Source organism: Ambystoma mexicanum, chromosome 1p (genome assembly GCF_040938575.1).
Source record: "Ambystoma mexicanum isolate Mex_15411 chromosome 1p, UKY_AmexF1_1, whole genome shotgun sequence".
Lineage (NCBI taxonomy): Eukaryota > Metazoa > Chordata > Amphibia > Caudata > Ambystomatidae > Ambystoma > Ambystoma mexicanum.
The window spans coordinates 1,347,169,536-1,347,196,435 of record NC_090921.1 but is presented as its reverse complement, the minus strand read 5'-3'; the positions used below and the strand labels follow the sequence as shown (position 1 = coordinate 1,347,196,435).

The 26,900-nt window shown below is 43.9% G+C and overlaps 1 protein-coding gene across 1 annotated transcript in view; it reads right to left on the bottom strand.

The window, feature by feature from the left end:
- The window catches only part of RASIP1 (Ras interacting protein 1), a 263,056-nt gene that overhangs the window by 113,863 nt on the left and 122,293 nt on the right, over positions 1-26,900 (bottom strand). The window contains exon 5 of the mRNA XM_069607023.1: positions 16,482-17,123. Coding sequence (XP_069463124.1) covers positions 16,482-17,123 — 642 coding nt within the window. The remainder of the gene's footprint in view (positions 1-16,481; positions 17,124-26,900) is intronic.

The following is a 26,900-nucleotide window of genomic DNA, read 5'->3' as shown; positions in this document are numbered from 1 at the left end:
CAGCAGCAGCAGCATAAACCTGCCTAAATCAGGTGATGGGCACAGCATCAGGTAACGTTGCATTTGCAGATATCTATGGCTCAGGTTACAATAGGCCACATACGATCTGAGATTTACAAAATGTTCATAATTCAATTGCCAGTCATGCAATAAAAATCTTTTCCGGAAATCGAGTATGAGCAATACAAAATCTAAGTCCAATCAGGTATCCACCCCACAGTGGAAAATCATTTTTCATTTGCCTGACAAAACACTTTTAACAAACCTGATCCTAATGAACGACCAAGCAAAATTAAAGGGGACGTTCGGTCAAACATTTTATTGTTTAAAAAGATGGGCCATAATCAAAAATATATATCAAAAATATATTTTTTGAAATGCCTATGTAAAATTTGTGGGAAATTAGGCTAAACGTTTTCACATGGGGGCATCCATTTTGTGAAACGAAGCAGCCTCCTCTGTTCATGTTAAGCTCTGCTCTCGCGGCACTAATCAAGCAAAACCCCCCTAATGGGAGCTTTTGCTTACTGCTGCCAGAGAGCAGAGCTTAACATGAAGAGAGGAGGCTGCCACAGCATCCATAATTGTCTTGACTTTCTTTTTACGTTTCCTCTGCTGCCCAGGTACAGGGGAGCTCAGGAAATGTAAAATGAAAGTCACAGCAATTATAAATGCTTCGCCGGCTGAGTCAGCATAATTTCTGTGACTTCCTTTTTAAGTTTCCCGAGCCTGGGAACTTGAAACAAACATCGCAGCAATGATACTCGGCTGGTGAATTATTCATAATTGTTGCGACTTTCGTTTTCAGTTTCCCGAGGTCAGGCAACCTAAAACGAAAGTGCCTGCATTCATAAATATTACGATGCCCGCCGATGAGCGGCGCATTATTTATAAGTCTCCAGAGTTCCCCCGTGCCAGGGGAGTCGGGGAGACTAAACAGAATAGTGCCGGCAATTATGAATACAACGCTGCACGCCGATCGCGAAGTATTTATAATTGCTGGTACTTTCGCTTTAAGTCTCCCGAGCTGGGTCGGGGTGCCCGGGAAACTTAAAACGAAAGGCACAACAGAGTACAAAGCCAGCAAAGTAAAAAAATAATAAAAAAGAAGGGGTGGGGACGGCACTCAACAGGAGCACACCATCATTTTCTGCTCCCTGTCAGGAATAAGCAAAAGCTCCCAGTGGGGGGCTTTTCCTTGATTAGTGCAAACAGAGCAGAGTTAACAAAAGCACAGGAGGCTCATTCATTTCACAAAATGGATGCCTCCTAGTGCTTGAAAAGTATGAGTTTGAATTTCATTTCCCACAAATTTTACATAAAATATATGTTTTATATATATTTTTGATTATGACCCATCTTTTTAAACAATACCATTTTCGACTGAACTTCCCCTTTAAGTAACGGACAGGCTGGTGAGTTTTCATTTTAATATGCATGATCGCATTCTGTATTTGACCTGTCCCAACACTTTTTTATTCTCAAAGTAGAATGTGAACCCGGAGGAGGAGAATGCATTGTGGGAACAAGGTGTGTGTGTGTGAGTGAGAGAGAGAGAGAGACAGAGAGAGAGAGAGAGAGAGAGAGAGAGAGAGAGAGAGAGAGAGGGATGGATAGGCCCTCTGTGGGAGGTACTGGTGTTCTGACAGACATTGAAAGTGACCATACGACTAGGCTGCAAGGTCTTCTTAAACTGCATTTGTTATTTTAGATTTTTTTGTTAATTATTAGTATTTGTGCATACTGCTGCAAATGTCCACTTCAACAGCACTACCAAGCAATCAGTGGCCTGCACGCAAAATTAAACAGAAGAAACTGATAATTTTTCTTAATCTGAGCCTTACTATTTCCAAGGAAGAAAGGCATTTTGTTAGGCACCATTAAGTGTATTGACAGAAAAATAAGCTGCAAAAAATACATTATTTAATTATCCTAACATTGCAAACGTTTGTTGACTTGAATGTTAATTTGTAACAAATAAATCCAGTGAATATTCCCAAGACTACTGCAATTGTTTTACAGAGCAACACACATTATCAAACCCTACAATTCCCATTTAAATTATTTTCGAATAAAATGTTATCATTTGAAGATTGTCAATCTGCTACACTCCTATTGTACCTTTTCTCAATAGGTGCTGCTGGATCTATGCCACTGGTAGGTGGAAGTAGTAGAGCTTCCTCTTGATTTCCAAACTCGTGCTTAAAGATTCTCGACCTCCTTGCTTGATGTTGGTCTCGCTTCATTTGGTCTTGCTTCATTTTGTTTGTCGAGCCCTGACAGTCTTCATCACCTGCCTGACCTTGGGTCTGTACTCACGGCGCTTCACCATCTCGCTGTCCTTGTTCCTGTCCTCCTTGCCGCCACACCTGATGCACATTACTCCTTTTGCTGTGGGCTTGACACTTTCAGTTTGGGGTCTTTTCCTACCCTTTGAATTGGGCCAAGAATGCTTTGAACCTTCCTAATATGGCTGACTAGGTTCTCTCTCGTGTCATGTTCTTAAAGCCTCTCATCTATTTCACTCTCCACCTCATTATGTTTTTCTACCACATCCCCCGAATCGCTCCTTAACTCCTTCAGATATTCCTTTCCCACCTCCCAATGTTTCTTTACCACCTCTAGTCTCTCTCTCCCCACCTTCCAATATTCTTCAAACTCCTCCCGCCAGCCTAAACACCCACTCTGCTTTACAAGCTTCTGGAATTATATACTCCTCTACCCCCTCCCTAGAGGTTGAGTTCTGTGTGATGCTTTGCACTTGTGGATGTTCCTGAGTGAGTGGCTGTGATTGGTTGAGCCTAATTCCTATCACATGTAGGTGTTCTGCGTGTTTGTGGTTGAACCAAATTTTTATACGGGTGATTGGTCATTTTGAATTCCATTCCTTTCCCTTTGTTCTGTCCGGTTGGCCTCTGTATGGTGTAACTGTCTAGAATGTAGGTGCATAAACCTCGGGAAACTGATTTATGGGTAAGTGAAGGGGAAATATGCTTTACTGGGGTTCTGTTTCTCTGTGCACCACATAGCTTGATGTCATTAAGGAGCAAATACTGGGTCACCAAGGTTTGCGGGCTCGCTGCTTGCGGTTCACATGGGAATGCGACATGGCTTGCTTATTAGAGTACGTTTGCGAAGCGAGCAACACCAAACCTAGACTCTGGGCCTCATTCCGAGGTTGGTGCTAGCTATTAGCGCCATGATTAGCACCATTACCGGTACCGTGTCTGCCCTGGTTCAATGGGGACTTACCGGCCTAGTCCGACCTTAGCGGGACCGGTAAGTCCCCATTGAAAATGTCAATCCCATTTCCCATTGAGCCCTTGTAGGGCTCAATGGAATGGGGATGGAGCTAATAATGGTACCGTAAATTACCTCGTAATAGGGCGGTAAGGGGTTATCGGCACTGGCACCTTTACCTGCGCTGTTAACCCTTTATGCCCACCTCGTAATGAGGCCCAGTGAGTCAATTCCCAGTACAGATAGGCGGCCTCAGTTGGGACACGAGGAAAACAGTATCTCACTGTTAGTCAAATTCATATTCTTTCATAGAAAAGCAGTGTCCTTTACAGAAACAAGGTTCTCAAAGTACTGAGATCATCCATTGCCATGAGACAGAGAGTAGGATGGGTTGACCAGGGGATCGTCCGGAAACCACTCCCGGCACGTCATCTGCTAGCTTGGGGAGGCACCCAGCCCCGATGGAGTCATCACTAGATGTCCTCTGCGCCAGGCAGAGGACCATGTCACACTACCCAAAAAGTAAACAAGCAGCAGCGTTTGGCCCTCTGTGCTTCTGAACCATATATATGTATAACCAACACAGCATGCAGTGACTGGGCACCTATAAAATATGAACCTGTGTTAGAAGCCTGCCACCAGCACACATGAGATTTTAAAGGTTTTCCACACAGAAAAACAGGGGCGTAGTGTTATCGTCAATGAAGGAGCACTCACCTTAGAGTTACCAACGCATAGTGCAGGTTCTAGGATTTGTGGTGGCCCGTGTGGCAAAAGAGGTCCCAGCTCCCTTCTTTAAGAGTGTACTGACAGCACCAAAATTGAAATATATTTGTTTTAATTTGGGGGGTACCCACAAGCTTCCAGTTCACTTTATTTATAACCTCTCCCTAGCCTCCTCCCCACCAGTGTTAACCCCTTACCCTTGCACCCATATACAAATCTTTTTTTAAAAATCGGAATTCTTTCGTTAAAAACGTTCCGTTAAAAATCTTTTCGTTATTTTGAATTCGGTAACATCACTGCGTTGCCTTGAGTAAGTCAAGAGACAAATAACTTTGTGCAATATATGGTCTCTTTTGTTATTATTTTTAACCATTAGTATAGTTTTTATTATCATTATGAAGAGCAAGCAGTACTATGTGTGGGCCTTTTTTAAAATACCCTAGAGAGTGAACTGACCACTTGTAGGTATTTATATTTTGTGGTGATAAGCCACAGTGAGATAAAATGATTTGCCCAGGATCACACACTTCAGTTAAGTGATGAAGTTGGAATTGGAGACCAGTCTGCAGTTTAGGAGCATAACCAAACATCTTCTCAGGTGTAAATGTTTTACATGTGTGTTAAAAAAAAGCTTTGGCTTTGGCTTTTAAGAATACCCAGTCGGTTTTACAGAAATCACTTTAAAAGTTCACAAATCATATCTTAATAGCCAAACCTGACAAATATGTACCTCCAAATCGAAATTTGTCAAGCAGACAGAGCATTATTTTAGCTTTATTTGCTCTATTTTGAATGGAAAATATGATACATTTACGACATTTGCACGATGCAATTTTTTGTTGTTGTCATATAGGGATTGGGAGGGTGGCGCCGAGGATGTTTCCCACTTGGGGTGCAATCCTGTCTACGACAGACTGCGCTCCCAACCCAGTGAAAGGTTTGGAATATATGATTTCACCCTCTTCACGGCTGTTTGATAAGATTGCAGACGCTTTCAGCTCTTTACAAATTATTATCACTGCTGAAATTCTTTGAACATCACTCGAACGTGATTTGTATACTTTTGCTGTGACAACATGTTACATCCACCTCACTTTTAGAATTTCAAACTGATGTCGCAGGTAGATTTTAATTATCTCGTTTCCAAAGGCAAAGCCTTGGGTTCCCTGCATGACCGCTGTCCAACAAGAGCAGCTAAACAAGTCACACCATGATTTGCTGATAGAGAGCAAAGCATGATTAATGCCTCTTTCAGCTGGCTTTCCCCCATCTGATATCTGATTTGAATCATGCCACTTTTGAAACAAGCTATGTTGCATCCTGCTGACCTGTCCAATGTCTGGTCTACCTCCCGTCTTCCCTTCTTTGCAAGGTTGCCAGAATCTGTGGCAAACAGCCGGCTCCGAGTATAAGGACACTCCAAGGCCTGGGCAACCCCAGGGAAAAACAATATGTGCCAAATGTTCCTATACTGTCAATGGAACATCCCTAAAATCTGCCACTGGCACCCCCTCCCCTCAGCAAATTCCTACGTTGTCACCCCTGGCAACAGCATCACATAGAGGAAGCCTATACCCTGGATCACCAGCTAGCTGGTTTGTTTTCTGTACAGGTTGGGGACTGAGTCTGTGGTGTTAATAGCACTAGACAACATTAGGCGGATCATCGATGGTTGCAGTGGAGGAATGCTTGTTTGCTGTGATCTTTCATTTGCCTTTGTCGGTTCTATATAATTATTTCGATTTTTGTAGGTCGCCTAACCAAAAGACCCTCACCCCCTCTTCCCGGATTTAGTTCAAATCGGGGGGTTTTACCCCAGAACCTCCCACCCCCTGCCCCCTTCTTCTCCCTCCCGTCCCAACAAAGCGCACACAAACACACACACAAATGTGTACATACCCACTTACCCGTTCTTCCTCCTGGCCGCTTCCAGGACCTGGCATGCCTGTCAACCTCTGTGCGCACTTGTGTGTGCGTCGCAAGGGCTGACAGTTCGATTTAGAAAGACCCCTCTGTGCGGTCATAGAGCGGTCTTTCTAAATTGTTTTTTTCTGTCTTTTTAAAAAGATCTCTTCACCTAAGACTGCCTTTGTCATCTTCGAGCACACCATCTCCTTGGGTGCCGTTCTCCATTTCATCGGCATTGCTGTTGTCATTCCTTTCCCACCACAATGATATTGCTACTCTGGTGCCTTTTAAATCAAGAGCACACAATGTGGCGCCTCAACGCTCAGTGATATCCCCTCTAATCTTTAACCCCTGTTAAAAGCTACATTGTTTTGGAAGGGTATTTTTAGACCAGCACTGACGAGAATCAAATATCACTATGACTGAATGGTGATCTATCATTTGTCACAACTTCCTCTTTCTTGTGTATGCCAGCAGTTAGTAGATGGATGAAAAAGAAGAGAATTAAAATCATTGTGTCAAAGGGAGGTATTATGACCTACCGGGCTTCCAATAACATTTCAAGTGTCAACATTCGGTCACAGGTATTGGGTCCTTGACCTAAACTAGTTAACTAGGTTCTCTATCATGGACTGATCATCAATTGTCAAATTACCATGATCCATTAGCATTGGGGAGAAAGGATAGCTCAGGAGCACCGCGTTTGTCTTGGAAGCAAAACAACGTAGTGCAACACAGGTTTGAATACCGATCCCGCGATTAGAAACCACTTGTTGGTATTAAGCGGGTTATAAATGAACAATTATAATCTATCGATTATAGGCATTGAGGACCATCTCTCGTTAGCACAAATCCCTCTGACCTATTGTTGACTGCATTAGGTTAACTTCATAGCTTTGCTGACCACCTGAAAGGAACAAGAGGATGTTACCTCAAGTACTACAAACCTAAGTGTTTTGTGGCAAGGGAATATGATGTATACAAACCATATCCAAAAGGGTGAGGCCTAAAGATGGCCTTAGGGCTGGGCTCAGAATTTTCTTTGTACAGTGCCTTAAGGTTTGGAGCTGTCTCTGAGAAGCGTCCATATTCCTTAGTAACTTGGTCTGCAGCAGATGTTCTGGCAGTGTTCAGTCCTCCCAAACAACTTAGGTCCGTAACGTCACTTTTGGCAGTCTATTTTATAATTATTAAGCATGGTTGATGCCCTGAAGGGCACCACAGAACTTAGTTTCAGCGCTAAAGGCTGGGAAATAGGCAAGATACTGGTAGAGTGGAAAGAGGTGGGATTGTATATGCTGTCATAATATGGTCCATAATTCTAGAGGAATACAGTTCCTGGGAAGGGAGGCCTCGGTAACCAATTAACTTTTGCCCCAATTCACATAGTACAATTGAGGTGCCCCAAACAATCTTGGATGAGATTAATGCAGCAAGATGAATAGTAAGATTCGAGATGCCTCCTTTTGGAGACTGTGCAGTCTCTTCATGGAACGTCCTTGTCAGCGTAGGAAGACAGCATTGCATTGCCCTGACCAAGATGATGTGTAGTAGAAGCATGACTTGGTGATCCTGTTGACTTGTGGGATAATTATAATTGTTGAGAAAAGAAGTCATATTTATGACAGGTCCTATTGAGAATAGTCTCCAATTATCAATAGCTGTCGGATATATCTGTTATATCCTCTTCTGCTTGTGAAGAGTCTGATCCCCTGTCCTCCCCTCCCTCCTCACCTCTGATTTTCCGATGTAATGCAAGCTTCGGGTTATCCTGGGTTCGAGTCTTTCCCTTTTGTTTTTGCAGATAAGGACGACCAGAGGCATAAAAAACCCCAGAAAGATATGCTTAAGCTGAAGAGATGAGTGGATGAGGAATATCCAGAGATGGTTAACCTGGGTGTAGGTCCAGTAGAAGAAAGACTGAGTAGCACGGGTTAATTGTTCGGGTAGTAACAATACAGTACTGGAAAAGGCAGGCAATCCGTTAGGCAGGCAGGAGTCGGTACACAGGAAATACAAGAAAACGCCAATGGGGATGAGGCAAGGCAGTCCGTTGAACAGAAGGAGGTCGATACACGGAAAGGTAAGGCTAAGGTAAAGACAGGGAGGAAAGTAATGAAAGAAGGCAAGACAGAGGGAAAATCACACAAGACGGGAGGAAGGGACAGGGGGAAGATGGGAGCGGAAAGTAGAATGAGGAGGGTCAAGGAAAACGGAGGCGAGAGGATAAGTTGGAAATACAGAGAGGAAGGACGGGAGGAAAGAGGCGAGTAAGAGAGCAAAAACACTGAGGAGCGAAGTGCAAGGAGTACGGCAGCGCAGGCGATCAGGAAAACTGTTTGTTGCAACACATCCGCCCCGGAAGTGAATGGCTTATGTACGGGCGTCGGAATGCGTAGAAAAAGACTAGACTCGTACTCTGCGCTTTGTTGTACGTGAAGGAACCAGCAATGGAGGACGCAGCTTCCATTTAGCCCAAAGCAGCCAGGTTCTCTGAGGTGTGACAATAGCATTCATATTTTGTAGGGTTGTTATTCTATATCCCATACAAGCACTTATTTGTAGCCCAAATGTTGACAAGGGTCATAGTCCCTGGGTATTTGTGTGTTTAAAGCTAGAAGAAAAGAAGAATGTTTGTGTCATATACGCGGTCGAGTAGGAGTAATAAGTTTTGGATCAGCCTCATCTTGCCTCCTTAGAGAGTAAGCAAATCTTTGGATACATCATTAGACTTTGCGGCTACACAAAAGAAATGTCAAAATCTGGCTCTCCAAGCAAGAGAATTAACAACCTGTCACTCTGCATCCTATGTAACCTCTTGCAACCGCACACATATCACCGTTGTAATTTAATATATGTATTATTATAATTTCTACTGTATTACTCTTATGTATCTACAATGTAACTTCAGTCACTTCATTTACACCTCTTGTAACTCAATGTATATACTGTTGTACCGCTCACTGCATATAGCCACCTTTAATTTATTGTAACCTGTAAACGATTCTCATGTAAGTAATGCGCCCAGATGCCTCAGGGCTTAGTGCACTCTATAAATAAACAAATACAAATACAATACTCAACAAAATGCATAAACATACACATGTCCAACCATGACATAGTAATTAGTGCAAGAGGACTGATGTTTAGGGAAGGTGTGAGATTTGCCCACAGGCTGAGACCTTTGGAAAGACATCAGTGACAGTGCCTGTCAGCAATAACTCCCACCTTCGAGGGCATTCAGAGGTTGTAACATACCAGAAACCCAGTTTAAGGCATTTAACAAGGTTTCAGCACTGTAATGCCCAACCGAAAAGGGCTCAGAATTACCAGAACACTGGTATGTTTTCCAGACTCCTAAAAGCATGTTCTTTTTAGTTGAGACTAAAGACAGAGAACGCTAGCTATTCCTCAAGTAAAACCAAATTCCAAAGAAGATGACTGTCATGAAAATAGGGAATGCAACTAACTTGTAGTCTCTTTTTCTCCATTTGCATCGGCGCTCAGCACGGTTGAAGCTAGGCGAGGGAGGGAGACCAGCGGAGTGAGACCAGCGATGAAAGAGCAATGAATGAGGGGAGACAGGAGGGAGGGAGGGGTCCTACAGTTGCTGGGGGTGGCAGATGGAGAGTGGTGGAAGTTTGTGGCAGGAAGCAGAGAGATGTACATGGGTGGAGGGGCCCTAAAATGTAGGACGGCTTTGCTCACTCTATCCAGAGGCTCAGATTGCAGGCCAATATCAGAAGTGAAGGCCTGAATACCTTGGGCTTCTAATTGGCTGTAACATGGGGCACTGTCCTATCTATCTCAATACTAACAAACAATATACAAGGGTTTTTGAAACACGATTTTCAGAGATAGGGCCTCATTACGACCCAGGCGGTAAGTCACCGCCTGGGCCGTGACTTTACCACCATGGCGTAAACTACGTTTACGCCATGGTGGTTGGCGGACTTACCGCCCCATTCCGACCTTGGCGGGGCGGTAAGTCCCCAATCCCCATTTACCCTTCCCCATTCCCATTTTTGCCCCATAGGGTATAATGGGAGTGGGGAAGGCGTTAATTACGCCACCGTAAATTACGGTGGCGTAATTAACTCCATGGTCCCTTAGCGCCATGGATTTTAACACCTGCTAAAAGCAGGTGTTAAAAGCGCCATGGCGCTAAGGGACCTCGTACTCAGGCGGTAAGGGTCGGCGCTGTTAACGCTGCCGTTAACCCCTTACCGCCTGGGTCGTAATGAGGCCCATAGTCTGTAAGATGTGCCCACTCAGCAGGGCCTACAACCACATTTTAGCTCTTTGTGCCATATAGGGGAAGCATATCCATTTGCCCATCAGTCTAGTCCCATCTAAAATGCGAGATCATTCCCCTCTGAACAAGAGTACACCAGTAAAACCAGTCATGTGAGTTTTACAAATGATTGGCGTTTCCCCTAAAGTCAGTAAGGGTAATCGAACATGGACCCCTTGCTTTTTGGGCCACACCTCACGGACGATGCTCAACAAGGCAAACATCTGTCTGGGGTTCTTTTGGTACTCTAATTCAGAGGAGAATTGTGCATTTGAATGCCCGACTGTTCTTGTGGGTGGGACCAGACTTACATGCAAATGGATATTTCTCCTCTGGTAAGGGACACAAAGCTAAAACGTGGTTGCAACCCCTTTTGTGTGGGTCCCTTTCTAGAGAACAAGATATTTGGGTTTGTTCATTCAAAATACAGGTACTCTCATTTGTTTGCTAATTTTGAAACACTTGGGGTTTCACCCTAAGTCAGTACGCATAATCCAGTTGTGAACCCCTTGCTTTCTGTGCATAGAGAGCCACATCTGCACAGCCATGCGTCACTGAAGGTGCCCAAGATCGAAGAAACACATGTCTAGAGTTGCTGGGGGTGCTTTGGTTCAGAGGAGAATTGCCTAGTATTTCAGTGCTGAAATGCTCTTGTGGGCGTGACAAGACTGATAGTCAAATCGATAGTCTGCCCTGGGAAGGTACAGTGAGCTGGGAAGGTACAATGAGCTAACACGTGGCTGTAGAATCTCCTGAGTGGGAACTATCCTATAAAGCAGGTTTTCGGCCGTGTTCATTCTTAGTAGAGGGGCTTCCCCATTTTTGCAAATATCCTATCTGATATTTAAGAGACAAATAATGTTGCTGGTGCCCTCGAAGGGATAGCACCTTCTGTTAAAGCCACCTATAAATGATGCTATCTTAAGCTTCCTGCAGAACTAAGCACAGCTAATGCCCCAATGGGAAAGATGTTCCCTCTGACCTAGAAATATTTATCGAGACCTGAACACAACATAGATTCCGAGAAGGCAGTGTCACAGATGGCACAAGAATTATTCAAAATCTAAGAGGCGGTTCGAGGGTTTTTATTGAAATATCAATGAGCCCTCTGATCGTCCCTCTCTTTCTCGCCTCTCAATGCACATCCTTACCAGCCCAGGCGACATTAGCCCCTAGTTAGTATATAGAAATTGTGTCACCCTCAGTATGCTGATCGCTAAATGGACTGAGATGTTGACCTAAAGGCCCCTTGCCGTATCTCACTAATCTCCCTCAGGGACTTCCTAAATGTCTCTTCTCTAGCCAGTTGTTAGTGATCTAAAGGGATGTAGGATGTGTGCCTTACAGACACCCTGCTTGATTTGGTATTTTCCTCTCACACTCACTTTCTCTGATCCCTCTCTCCTTCTTTCTACTACACTCTTCTGCCAGTCAAACAGCCTCTACTCTATTCCTCCTCTGTCCCTTTGATGTCTCTCATACGTTCTAGACCTCACCTCGACCCTTTGATGATACTCGACCCTCCTTCTTACAACTACTCCCTCCTCCGCACCACTATACCCACCCCCTCACTTCTCCTCCCTCCACACTAGTACTCCTCCCTCCTCCACATTACTACGACTTCCTCAACTCCCTTGGTCTCTCCTCCACTCCACTACTCCCTCTTGCACTTCACTACTCCCTCCCCACTACTACCACCACCACCATACAATCCACTACTAACTCAGACATCCTCCTTCGCTCGCAGATTCACTTCAAATTCACTCCCCACTCTACCAACTCTTCTAACAATGCTTTTCACACTTCTACACACACTCACAATGCAGTAGCACTTTCACTCACAAGTCAATACCTTGCCCAGAAATTGCCTCTGCACTCAACTGCTCCTTCCTCCCTGCTGCTGGTCGCTCGGTCTTTCACCTCCTCCTTTGCTGAATCTGACCGAATAACACACACTTCCTGTAGTCCCTTTATATCTCCTTCCACCTCTGCGGATTGGTTTTCTATCACTAGTCAATCTAGCCCTAGCTTCCACCCACACATACGTTGTGATGACCGGCAAAGTTAAAAGTAGCGGGCTACACCACGCCAACTTCCTCTGCTCTGCCCGGCCTGGAACAGCAGCGGCGGCCCGTATGGTTGAATGTTCTTGTTCGTGTTAAGGGGCATGGTTCCTAGAGCCAGAAGGAAAGTCCCAATGTTACAAGAGTTTGTGTCTTGCGAGTAAGTCCCTGGTGTTCTAGGGTGCTCAGTGGCTGTGCTTGCTTGCCGCCCTCTTCCGACAGCACCGCGCCGCGCATAGACCATGTCGCTGTGCTACTCTCTTTCTGCTGGTCTTTCTCTGCGGGTAGCATGTCACCGAAGTCTGGGGCACTGCCTCACAGTGGTCTAGTCATGGGTTTCTTGTGAATGGCGTGTGGTACTCGACAAAGGCTATGACTTTGAAGGTTCTTGTTGTTTTCTTCTTTTGATGGTCGATTACTATAAGAAACACAAAAAGACTGGCAAGCATCTTGTGTAGGAGGTATTGTATGAGAAATAGATGGACTGCTTAGAAACAGACTGGCACAAGGGGGGTCAATTGCGGCCCTCTCAACTGCCACAGTCCACCCAGGGGGTAGGACTGGCTCTGGATTTCTTCCTGGTAGGCCTCCCACTCCCAGCTGAGAGGGGTTCCTGTGGCCTTGTCACAGCAATTGTTATGCCTACACCAAAATAAATTACACCAAAACTGATCTGTTAGGGGTCAGACGCATATGGGTGGCAACCCTAGGTTTGAACAATAATAGTTGCTATCATTTAGAGAGACGCATACCCCAAATCTACTTTACCAATGTGATTGTGCCACACCACAACTGCACTATTGGGCCCGTGGCGAGCTTTAGATATTGCGTAAGATTCTTCCTAAGGTCAGCTGTCGGAAATAAATCCCAACTTTCATCATCAGTCCAAGAGTCCCAAACCACCACCAATATAAATACCAATAAGCACGCGCATCTTCCCATTTCCTCTAGGCCTCTTTTGGGGCCTTCCCCCAAGTACTCTGCAGTAGAAATAGAAACTATCCTCATGGTCCTCAAAACACCGCGCAGTCCTCTAAAGCCCCTTCTTCAGACATGTTAACCAATGTTCAAGACACACAGAGAGAATGGGCATTTGCACACGTCCAATCAGCTATGGGCAATTGTTCATTGTTAACCGGCAAGCAAAAGCTTGCGGCAGTACTTACTGAAACTTTAGGATAGTGATTTGAAGGAATACTGAGGTTGGTACAAATGGAAGCTAGCAAACAGTAAATGATGGCTTACAGGTTTTACAACCAGCTCTAAGAGAGCACTGGACCCCTTTCCTCGCACCATTACCACTTCAATTCCATCTCCAACTCGCCTGCATTGCTACATCATGACCGGAGGTCTAATATCTGGTCCAGACATGCCACAAAAGTATTCTATGGTCGTTCCTTTTTTATACTTACCGGATTCCTGAGCACCACGACCAGAAATATTGTAAACAAAATCCTTGGGGGGGGGTCTAATTCATAATCATTTAAAGCTTTAGTAACAAATTATAACTGGGTATATGTGGAGAAAGGAGAGGCAAGAGGAAAAATATAGAGCAAATCTTTCAACCAATATCTGCGTAGATAATCCGAGAATGGTGTGCAGCATTGCAGCATCGCCGCCGCCGCCGCTGCTGCGGCGTGTGTTCAGTTAGCAATTAGGGATCTCCATCAAGCAGAAGTGGTTTTATTGGCCTTTTTTGCTGGAATATATACCATCAGGTCAGTAGGGTAGTGTTCTGGCGTACACCGTCGTTTGGCCGACAGGGTTTTTTTTGATGGAATGTTTACCAAAACAAATCCCATGGAAAATACTCATCAAAATGTAGAGGGGGTAAGGGGATAAAATGTGTATGGGGGGTTAGAGTAGGGTTTAAATGTAGGGAAGAGGGGGTGCTTGAGGGGAACCCCACCCAAAAAAGAAAAAACATAAAACAAATCAATGAGTTTTTTCAATGGAATGTTTTCATAAAAAATTACATTAAAAAAAAACATTTGCAAGCGGACAGAGAACCAGTGTTCTGATACAGACCTGAAAGAGGGGTACGGTAGTGCATTACGATGGTGGCCCAATATATTTTGTAGGTAGTGGGGGAGTTGTTGGATTTGGGGTAGTTGGGTGCACAGAGCGGGTTGGTTTGGGCTTTTGGAGGGAGGAGCTAGGTTGTGGACCAATAAGCAAGGCTGAAAAGGGCCCTGTTGTTCACAACAACCTAGTCTGCTGTCTGAAGGTGTAGGTGGGAGAGGATCTGCGGAGGTTGAAGATGGGTCTTACTGGAGAAGTGGGAGACCAGGTGTAATGCTGGTCGCCAACAATGAGGCTGGCACAGTACTCCAACTCGCTGAAAGTGTGAGGGCTCATCAGCGTTTTAATGGCGCAATTGGCATAATTGTTGACGTGGGTTCTAGGGAAACTGCACAGTTGAATACCACGAATGAAGGGCAGCTAGTTTGGTTGCATTGCTTTTATTGTAGAGCTGGCAATGCAGCACCCATGTTCTCAGAGGAGAAAAAGGAAAGAAGTCCCTGATTTAGGAAGCTCCGTTTTCCTGCTGGTCTCTGACTTGATTCTTCTAAAAAAACACTTTGCTCCATTTAGTGACTCCTAGCGAGCTTCTGACATCCCTCCCTGGCCACCACTCATTCATCTCACACTCCACAGATAAAATGTATAGAAGTGTACAGTTTTTTTCTTATATAGGTCTGTGTACTAGAATTCCGCTAGTTCCTTAGACACATTTCACAAAATAAGGTACTACGGCATCGAGAGAGAGAGAGAGTCATTTGTCCAGGATGTTATAGGTCGGTCAAGTGGATGCAGGATTTGGAAATCTTTTATTCAACTAACTGTAAATAAATAGGCATGGGTTTCTGAAGTCCGAAAGGCCTCTCCGTCAGATGGTAGCCATAGAATGAAAGGAAAGACAGACAAACACTGTGCTGAGAATTCCCTTCACATACAACAAAGACAATTTCAACCTAAACCCCATTGAGTGCAAGAAAAGAGACTATTGGATTAAGCTGGCGAGAAATGAAATCAAAGAGGGGGTCGCTTTGTACTGAGTGGTGTAAACGCCTTTACTCTTCCATTGTGTGCTCCATCCTTTCTAAGACATGGCAGGGCCGCAAAGTGGAGTTTGCATCTGCCTTTTGCTTTCCTCTCCTTTTTGGAAGACCACCGGTTCAACAGCTGCATGAGATTTTTATGCTGGGGTAAAACCAAATGATTCCTATGGAATACGCCTTGCATTTACACCTGGTAAATAGCAGAGGGATTCCTTAGGAATCCATTATAAAAGGCTGCCTGCAAAGTGTTAATCGCAGGCAGCATTTTATTTCTCAGAATGCGGAGAGGATAAGTGAAGAGTAAAGGCCATTTCGCCTTCATTTACTCTTCACAATTACACTTACAACACTTTGTGAGTGTTCAAAATTGCATACAGTGGACCCAACAGCACGGTAGTGCAAACATTGGCGGCACCCTGTATCCATTTTCCATTTTATTCCAAATGATCTACAAAGTGTATTTTAAATATTGCAGGCTGTGGTGCGATAATGAAATTTTAAGCATACCCTTATCAGGGTTAACTGGCCATACAAAAGAGTTCAGTATGCAAATGCGTTTATTATCAAAATAACTGCCTGGCCTCCTTCCTTCCACCGAGAGGTCCCTTGCCTTTATTCTATATCACAAAAGCGACATCGCAGCGGGCCCCATATCATCATTTCTCTTGGCAGTCTCGTCAAGGCGCCGGGATTTAATGGGCAGGAGTCTAAATTCCCTTCCCCTAAGCTTCTGAGCTGGTCTGAGAAACACTGCAGAGCAATATGTGAGCAGTGCACTAATGAGGACGACTAGGGCTCTTAATTCTGGCACCGATCACGAGCACCAATCCATCCCCTAGATTCTCCCAAGCGCGAGTAAGCAATATGCAGCTCGAAAGCGATAAACTTAGGGCCAGGGGCGTGATATAAAAACACTAAAATGAATAAATGAATGAATGAATGAATGAATGAATTAATGAATGAATGAATGAATAAACGTAAAAACCATTTGGCTTCGTGTCCATCGATCAATTGAATGTATTCTGGGGGTTCAGGTTTTGGTGCACTTCACTTTAACCAACTAGACCAGTTTACAATAGTATAGTGACATGGATGCATATATATACATATACATTCACAATGGCAAGTGCATAGAGAAGTTTCAGTTTGTAGTGAGCACTATAAAAGAAAAAACAATCACTCACTTACCCAGACAACTTCCTTGATGAGATGGGCGATCTTCATGGCCAATTTGGGGAAGTGTCCTGGCTCCAAAGCCCGAGTTGAGTGCTCGATGCAAAGGCTGAAAAGGTAGGCCGGAGCCAGCCTGAACTCACTGTTGGCGTTCCCAGTTTTTTCAATAATTTCCTTCAAAAGTTCATCCTCCTCCTGGGACCGGAACTGCAGAACCAGTTCCCGGCTCTCCATGTAGGCCTGGAAATCCTCCTGACGCTCCTGCAGGGACCGCCCACACATCTGGCATGCAAAGGCTCCGCTGAGGCCAGGTGAGGTCCAGGCTTTGGGAAGCCAAGCAGGCCTGCTCTGCGACACCCTAGGGTCCTTGTACATGAAAAGGAAATGCTCTCCGAGCCCAAGCAGGTCTCCCGTGGAAAGTACAGCATCTCTCTGCAGCACACCTCCGTTGTGGGTGACATGGGCTCCCCGATAAGGCCGGACCCGGGTCACAAATCGCTGGCCAGCTGGCTCCATGCGCCAGACGCAGCAGTGGCGGGGCAAAATATCAGGGGCAGAGAGGAAAGTGTCAACGTAAGGTCCGCCTTTATCTCTGGGTGTTCGCTCAGCCCTCCCAAAAAGGTGTTTTTTCCTCGTCATCACATAGACCACAAAGTCCTGTTGGGATGGGAGGCAGGAAGAAGTAAGAGATGACCTGACTTAGTAAGACATATGTCAACATTGGGTTATTCATGAACAGGCAACTGTGCAAAACTAAAACAAGACATTTGGCAAAATCTGCCGCCACACTACTTGCTTTTCAGAGGCACCAGACTGTTACAACATCTCCCAACAGCATACAAACGCAAATACTTACTTTCCCATGAGGTTTTTGCATCTTGACCTGGAACGACAACATGGCCACCGTCTTGGGAATAGCCAGAGTAAAACATGGTGGAACATTGCTGACAAAGAATGCCTGCCATAAAAGGTAGACTGCAAAATGGAAGGAGTTCTTTGCACTGGTTGCAGGTGGTTGATAGCAGAATTACCTTTCGTCCGCTCTGCAATACTCACAAATGCCTTTATGGCAATGGCCCCAGCTACCTGGTTAGCAGACTGTCCTGGCTGCCAGATCGGCAAACCCTCCCATCAAATAACTCCCACCTACTGCAAATCCCTAAATCTAAACTTGCTATAGTCATGCAAGGATCCTTTCCCTACTCTGCTCCCAGATCCTGGAATTCTCCAGTCTCAGATTTTAAGAGCCTGTTCCTGTTTTTATGACCTTCAAACAGGAACTTAAAACTGTCCTCTTTCCTTAACCTGACAGGATAACACCTGGTCATCTGGACTGAGCCTTTCTTTTTTCCTTCGCGTTTTATTTATGATTCTTTTGTCCGTTTTGTGTTTTTGTCTCTGCGCTACTATGCCTACGGACCCTGTCTATGTGTTTTACAAATAAAATAAATGGAGAAATACAGGATTTCAAGTAGCTATTCTTCACGAAAAAGTTATATTAAAAAAGTATTTCTTAGTGTATCATTTTCTCATTGAAAGAAAAACTGAACCAACAAAAATAATGTTAAAAGAATTACGTGTATTATTTATTTTATTAAGTGGCTTTTAAGATGATCAGAGAAAATGGATCTCACTGCTTAACTTGCACACTTTATTAGCGGTAGAATGCATGTAACTTTCTTCCTTGTCATCCGATTCTGGGAGATTCAAGTTGAGTTGATCCATATCAAAAGGGATATCGTTACCGGAGTCATGGATGTTTGGGATCAGCTTCCGGGGAAGTATTGCGATGACAGAGTAGTTGGCCTTCCTGGATTCTAATGTAACTGTCTACCTGAATTGACAAACGCAACCCACTGACTTTATGGCCTAGATGTGTATTAACGATTAATCAAATAATATTGGGTCGTCGATTCCAAAACATCAACAAACAAAAGTGATTGGGAGTGACTAAACTCTGCTGTTGTGATCCTAGCAGCAGGTCACACTTCCCTTTAACAGACACTCTTGGCATCTTGGCACCTTCACAGCAATCTCTAAGAGTCCTGGTAGTTCCCTGCCTGAGGTATCATTGGCATTTACTCGACTTAGCCCCTAGCTTTGTCATGCAAGAACACTAAACATCCATAGATAGTGATGGAAGTACAGGCCTGCCTGGCCGTCGTACTATGCCCAGTTCTCTGCCTCCTGTAACAGTCCACACATTCAGGGGATACCCAAATAAAAACGGTTCCATGTGTTCAAATTGCGGCACAAAAGGCAGCTTACACAAAAAATCGCGGCAAAAAAAGCAGTGGTTTTGCTGCCGCAATCCATGTAAAGGATGTGGGGGATAACCCCATGCACCCGGACCCATTATACCATTTAAGAGGAGCGGGGGACACCCCCGCAACCCCTGCTCCCCTTAAATGGTATAATGGGGTACACCTTCACCAGGTCAAACCACAGCATTTTTGCCACAATTTTGTGTAAAGGCGACATTTGTGCTGCGATTTTATTACTTCATGCCATAAAAACAAGGTTCAGGTGATGAGCAGTGCTGATATGATATCCATGCAGTGATGTGGTTCTGCACTGGTCCACAAGCCCTTAGTTGTGAATTGGATTATGGAAGCATTAGTGATGCTACATTCATACGCTATGCAGTGATTATATCGGATACAAAACAACTAATGAAAAAATAACGAATGAAAAACAACAGCAAAATAACTAATTTTGAAAAAACTAAAAATGGGGTTGTGAGAAGGAATAGTGGTTTTGGGGGTAGTGGAAAAGTATTATTTAAAAGGGGGAGAGCGCTTTGGGGGGGAAGTGGAAGCCCCCCGAAAACAACGAAAAATGAATTTGTTATTTTGGAATTAGTCATTTTGTATTTGTTAATTTTACCTTAGTTATTATTTCATTAGTTATAACTGCATGTAACCTAGTCAAATATTTACAGGGTCTCTTGAATTATGCAGTAAAGAATATCCCCTTACTGCTTACGGATTCATGGATGTCCAAAAACAAAACAAACCAATCATTCAGTTGCTAGGAAGGAAGAAGGTTTTCCAAAACAGCGTGTCTCAAGCCATCACCATTGTATTTGGAACTGCATTTGCCATGATAATCTGCTGCACAGACGCGATAAAGGCCTCGCACAGTTAGAACGTAATGACTAGAGTGGCAGTCAAACATCCCTATACTATACTGAGGTGGAGCATGCAACCCGCCATGTTGCAAAGGAGGTTAGCCATTACTCTTATTAGAAAACGTTCCCAAAACTCCAGATGTCTACATACTTCTAATATAAAACATGTACTTTAACACAAAAAACAGTTCCAATATTCTGTGCATATCATATACATACTTCGGCCATCCAACATGTGTTCAATACTGACCACGATACATCCGTGGCCTCGCCACAGAAAACACTAGCTGGAAAGCCTTAGTATTGCATGGTTACGTCTGAAAGCTTTCTTTATCTGTCCTTTGTCAGAGAGAGAATGTGTTTTGCACAGTTTCTTGATCATAAGAGCATAAATACATTTGAAAATTAACCAACGAACCATATTACAAATCCTACAAAAGGATAGCTATCCTTACAGAAGACATCAGGTGGCTGATTGAAGACTATAAATCCACCGTGCGTCAGACTCTGAGATTTTTCTCTTTATCACCCCCTCTCTGGGTGATGTGAATACCTGTTTGAGACTAAAACAAAGCTGCTATTTTAGTTCAGACTTCATTTGGCCAGAGTCCCACTATAAAGCTAATGGCTTGTGGAATGACTTAATAGGCTGGAGGGTATTTATGTATTTATTTATTTATTTGCAGTGCTTATGTAGCGCTTTTATCCAAAGCGCTTTAACAAAAGGAAGATGGTACAATCAAATGAAAAATCAGTCACAATAGAGGGTAGGAATCAAAGACCAGTTATTACGAGAAGGAGTAGACTTGAGATGTTTTTAAAGGGAGAGAGAGAGAAGGGCAAGAGCGAATTTCAAGGGGGACAGAATTCAAATTTTTAGGGGCAAGGAGCTGAAAAGAATGAAAGCGAGAGGCGGTGCGAGGTGGCTAGGGAACAGAGAGGAGGAGTTGAGAAGAAGACCAGGGATTCCAAGTAGGTTGATAAAGCGAAATCAAGGAGCAGAGGTAACTAGAAGCGACAGCATGGATTCGCTTAAAGACAAGACAAAGAAAATCAAATTCACAACGGCGGTGGACGGGAAGCCATTTAAGGCAGGCATGGTAAGGTGATATGTGAACAGAGGGATGAAAACTAAATATAATCCTAACCCCAGAGTGCAGGATAGAATGTAGAGGAAGAAAGACATAGGTAGGCCTACATAAAGTGAAGAGCAGTAATAGAGTCAGGAAAGAACCAGAATGGGAGCAAAGTTTTGGTGGAAGCAAAAGCGATCAAATGTTGAATTTTCCTAACGTTAAATAGATGAAAATTACCGGAGCTAGATATGGACAAGATATGAGATTGAAAGGAGAAGGAGGGATCAAAGATGACTTCCAGGATCCGTGCTTGAGAAGACAAAAGAAGATGCAATCGAGAAAAGTAGATAGATGGGGGAGAATTTTAGAAGAAGCAAGAAAGAACAAGATTTTGGTTTTATTTGAGTTGAGGCTCAGAAATGGGAGGACATCCCGGCAGAGATGGCAAAGACAGGTGGATAGACAGTGATGAATAGAGTCAGAAAAAGTAGGCAATGGGAGAAGAATCTGGGTATCATCAGTGTAGTGGTGTGCTTATAACCCGAAACTAGTAATTAGAGCAGGGAGGGATGAAGTGTAAAGAGAGAAAAGGAAAGGACCAAGGACAGACCCTTGCAGGACACCACAAGAGAGAGGAAAGGAAAGAGAAGAACAACATATCAAAGAAACAGAAAAGGAGTGATAGGAGAGGTAACTCGAGAAAAAGTTGAACACCATGCCAGAGAGACCAAGGAAGGAGACAGTGGAGAGCAGAGTGGGGTGGTCAACAGTGTCAAAGGCTTTACTGAGATAAAGAAGAATCAGTAGAGAGGAAAGTTTGAGATGGTGTGCATGACAAATTGAGTCGGATACACAAAGAAGTATAGTTTCCATAGAGAAGCTGGCTCTGAAGCAAGATTGTTGAGAAGGAAGTAAGTAATTAGAATTAAGAAAGGAGAAAAGTTGAGATTGCACCAAATGTTCCAAGAGTTTAGATAAGTTCAGAAAGAGGGAGTGAGGATGGAAATTAGATGGGTCAGACAAGTCAAGTGTTTACGAGGAGAGGGAGAACAGTGGCATGTTTAAAACCTAAGGGGAAGGAACCTGAGAACAACGAGAGATTCAAGAAAGTAGTAAGGAAGGAAGCCAAAACAGGGTAGACAGATTTATCCAGACAGGGAGATAGAGGGTCTGGAGGAGCAGTCTGAAGGATCATAGATATGACATCAACTTCGGAAATAGGCCCGGCAGAAGAGCAGATGCGTTTCTAGATGTTGTAAACTATTGAGAAGATGTTGGGTCAGGCCCAGATAGAATGCTTGTGAAAAATCTAGGTGTGAAGGAATCAAAGCAATCACAGCTTTGGCCCTATGTAGTTGTTCCAAATACAAGAATAGCTTCTTTAGCATTCTTAGAGGGTTGAATATTACCAACAATGTCTTGAGTGATCTTAGTGTATATCGAAAGAGCCCGATTAACCACCACCCCATTGATTTTAACCGATCTTAAGAGTGAGACGAAGTGACCAAGGAATGGTGGCCAAAATATACAATATCAAATATGGAAAGATCTATGACTACAAATCAGCTTTTGAATGCTTTAACTTTAACAGGTTCATATTCATTCAAGTGTTGCAATTTTTAACGGCTACCTTTAAATTCTAACTATCTAACTATCCATATCTGCCGAGATCTCATGACAAAAACGCAAAAAGCGAATGATCAGATAAAACGTACACGCGTGCAGAGATAGATATTAAAAATTAGTACCCGGTGAGGGAGGTGTAGCAGCCTCCCAGCCAATGAGGAGGCTAAGAATGGGGTCTTTACCACACAGTAAAACCCCTGTTCCGAGCCTTCTTGGAGCGGGAGGCCGCCATCTTCTCTTGCGGGGAATCAGATAAATGGATATTTTCAGATGACTCACTAGTTGTTAGGACCTGCTGGAGTCATAGGTTGTTTCTGCAGAGGTTGCATGACTACTGACTTCTTCAGTTCATATCTAATCGAAGCCTGTTTCGAAGAAACATTATTGAGATCAGTGATCACAGGCTGGATCTGAGTGCTTTGCAACAATCGTTTAAATCAATGGGCCGACAGTGGTTCAAAAAAGAAGCCTGAATTTTCACTAGAGGAAATCACAGACATTGGGCCTCATCCTGAGTTGGCCGGTACCCCGCCGGTAAATGCGCTGCGATATAACCCGGCGCCAGACGCTATTAGCGTTAATGCAACTTGGTCAGGTGCAATTTGAGCCGGATCCTGAGCTGCGGTGGGGAGGTAAATCCCCATTCCCATTGGGCTCCCAAAGGGCCTTTCTTGGCGCTGTTAGTGCTGGCGATATTAGCACCGAAAACAGATGGAAAGGGGAGATTTTTACCTCCAGCAAAAAGCTTGAGTTAAAACTCCCACTTTCCACCCAACTCGAGATTGGACAGAGCAGTAAATGTGGCAGTAATAATTCCGCCCAGTTCAAGATGAGGCCCGTTATGTTTTCAGGTGATAGTAAATGAAAGGCCTCAAAGGCCTTTGTGGTGATGACCTTTGAAGTATTTCAGTTCTCTCCAGTAAAGTGTAGTGTCTCTGAACTGTTATTCATGTGACTGACTTCAAGGATAGTAAGGATTGTGCTTTAGAAAATAGATGCTAGTTCTGAGCAGACCCTACTACGCTCCCAAGTCTGGCTTGAGAGTGGTGATCCTCCTCCCCCTACTTTGAGTGAGTATAACATAGTTATTTGGGATAAATCCATCATATAGAGCCAAGGCTTCTTCTGAAATCCAAGACACTCCTATAAACAAGCGAAGAAGATGGCGAGTCTAGATCAATCCTTTTACCTTTAAGCAATGCTTAAATAGTGAATGTGTATTGATGAGTGCAGCTGGCCCAGTAGACTAGAATCATCCATGGTTGAAGCGCAGAGGTGGATGTTCAAAGATGCCGCATTTTCGCTGTCGGCCTTGGTAGGCAACAGGTGATTATAGATGTGATATAATTGTAGGCCGGCTTTGGCGTCATCAAACATATCAGGGTGGTGCTCACTTAAAGTGGGTCGTTTGTCAGTAAAGTAGAAAAGTTTACTGAAGCGAGAAAAAGATGAAGACAAGTGGGAACAGGTTAGCGGCAGTGGCTCTCTGTCACACAGGCGCAGACGGGCTTGTATTAGGTGTGCCGTTGGTGCAACCGCGGCACAGTCAGCACATGATTACCTTTAAGTGTGTTTCATGTTACTGTCCTGTAGAAAAGAGACTTAGATGCTGTGGCCAAGAACAGCAAAAACTTGACCCTGTTATCACAAAAGAGCCTTGAACATTCTTGACGGCAAAGTAAAAAATAAATACAAGCAAAGTATGGGTTCACAGGTAAAGGAACAGTGGGACTCATTACAAGTAAGGCGGTGTGGGTAAAAACGGCAGTAATGTGACACTACTTCCATTAACGCTACATTACTACGCAGTGGAGAAACTCTGCTGAAAATGTTGGGGGGGACATGACCTCTGAAGAAAAGGTGCCCCATTCAAATGAATGGGGACAAAATAGTGTGCCATGAAAGTTGGGGGGGACAAACACCCCCTAATATTTTTGATGGTAAGGTCAATAATCTGCGAAAAAGGCGAAATTACTGCCACCAAATTTCCGCTGGTGGTAATTCTGCTGAAATCCCCATGAAGTCCTGTGGACTCATAAAATGTGGATTAACGCCACCCTACCAACACTTGTAGTAATCTTGCAGTAAAGCCGCTGAACCAAGTGGCAGTAACGGTAATTGAGTTTAACTGTAATTCTGCAGTTTCACCACCAAATTATCGCCAACTCATAATGAGGCCCAGTGTGTGCTGCTTTAAAATAAAAATTCAGCAGTGATAAGAACCACCTGAAAGCAGATTAAACAGTGTAGCAACGTGATCCTTTTAAAAGAAGGTAGCACGGCTGCCTTTAATTCTTTTTCCATTCCTGTCCTCCAATAGATCTGGAAGACAAACTAAGTAAAATGCTACAGCCAAGAACAGTAAAAACACTGATCTTGTTTATACAATGGAATTTGCACTACCCCTGATAGCAAAGAAAAAATAAACACCAGCAAGTATATGTACACAAGTAAAAGAACCACGTGTGATGTTTGATAAATGCTCCAGTCCTGCTTGAGTGTAGAGATTATTTGTATCCACTTCATATCTAGAGGCATTTGGTTTTTGACCTTTCAGTGTAGAGAGGCTTTAGCACTTGTTCTGGTTTTGTAAGGTTTGATCCACTGTTCCGAGACGAGTTTCCACTTTTCACTTGTACTTTTCTAGTAGAGTTTCTGCAAATCAGTCATTTTATGAAAACATCACTGACATTATCCTCAGCTAAAGAAGGTAATACAAATAGGTTTTTCTTGTCAACCACTTTCATCTCTTGAATTGGGACAGGGGCGTGTCCAGGGAGTGGCCTAGGGTGGCACATGCTACTCCTGGAATCTGATTGGCCACCACACGTGCCAACCCATTATCCTAAACTATGATCATAATCTGTGTGTGCACTCGTACTTCATGCCACCCCTGCATAAATCAGTGCCCGACTTGGGCCACCTCATTCAAACGAGTCTGGACATGGCACCGAATTGGGATCAATTAAACCAGATTAATAGTGATTATGAAGGATCAGGGAAGTGTAACTTTAGGCAAACTGAAAAGACAAAAATTACCTATCAGTATATTTTCCTCAGAATCATAGTTTGCAAGAGAGTGGGGGAGGGATGTGCGATTGTGCAGTGGGATAGGGTACGCATCTTTGGAAAACGCGGGACCACTATCCTCATGATAGCACATCTGGATATTGATCCACTGGTTTTGACAGAGTTTCCACTGCTTGGCCTTGCTCATCAGTGCCTGTATGCAGGCCCGCGTATAGCTCAGCCAAAGCAAATGGGTCACATGGCTTGATCCGTGGCAGTCTCGTCCAAGTTAATTAGGACGCCATTTCAGTAGATCCTGGAAAAGTGAAGGCAACTTACTGAGGTGCCTCCAGCTTTCCCGATTATGCTATTCAGGTGTGGTTTCCACCTTAAGCAGTCAGACAAGGTGTTATCCATTTTTTCCAAAGTATTTGTTCTAGTGACGGGAAGTCCCACCATGAAAATCCATTTGGATAAAACTCGTTGTGATCCCGGTCCCAAAGCATAATAATCAATTTGAGTGATGGTCAGTTTATTGATGAAACAATTTATTACCAGAGCCTACGGGAAATTGTTTTTCGATGGATTATTTAACTGAAACAAATCCATCGAAAAAACACAGAATGGAAAATATATATATATATATATGGGGGGAGGGTAAGGGGTTAAAATTGGTGGGGAGGGATTTGAATGTTAAAAAAATAGGGAATCTTGGGGTTTGGGGGTGACCCCCCTAAATAAACCATTTAAAAAAATCAGTGATTTTTTCCATGGAGTTTTCAGTAAAATCACAGTAAACAGATTTTGCGTGTGGGTCAACGGGGTAGAATTGTCTGTCTATAAGAGCAAGGGAACTCTCACCTCGCCTGCCCTCAGGTCATCTGCCACTTCTGACAGCTTGTCACGTGTAATTTCCCTTTTCTGAGGTAGTGCCTCTGATTTCCTCTGCTTCCCTGCTCTGTCCCCCTGATCCCTTCATGTCCTGTGGCGTGCTTTGGCTAAGGGGCCCTGGGACTGCAGCGGGCAAGCTGTAGCACGCAATACTAAGGCCCAGTGCCAAGCACACGTCAGAAAGGATTGGACATGTCAACATATTGAAAGTGCAGTCTCTATGGCTGCGTCAGCCAGCAGTTCCTCCTCTGGAACCCAAGTACGTCACCTGCAAAGGTCCCATTTCAAAATATCTCGTACAAAAAGAGTGCCAGAACTTTGAAGAAAAAAATAGGACAATATCAACAGCCAGTTTGTTGCATGTAATGACAAAATGTCAACCTTTTCATGTATACACAATAACTGTAAAAATTATGACCTTTTCAAGTTGTCTGCAATCTCTCTACGCTGTCTTTGTCGGGTGGGGAGTGGGAGTGATCAGCTCTACAAACTGCATCCCATCTTTGCACAATTGAGAACCACAAATGTGTGTTCCACCAACCGCTAAGCGGTGCTCTGAAACTGGAATTTCCAGTATACAGCAAAACCAATTAAAAAAACAAACATTATGATTATCAGTATCTCTTCCAAACCTCACCACCCTGGATGAACCAAGTCTTTATCTTTAGAAAAAGCCATTCATGGTCTCTCTATTTTTGAACA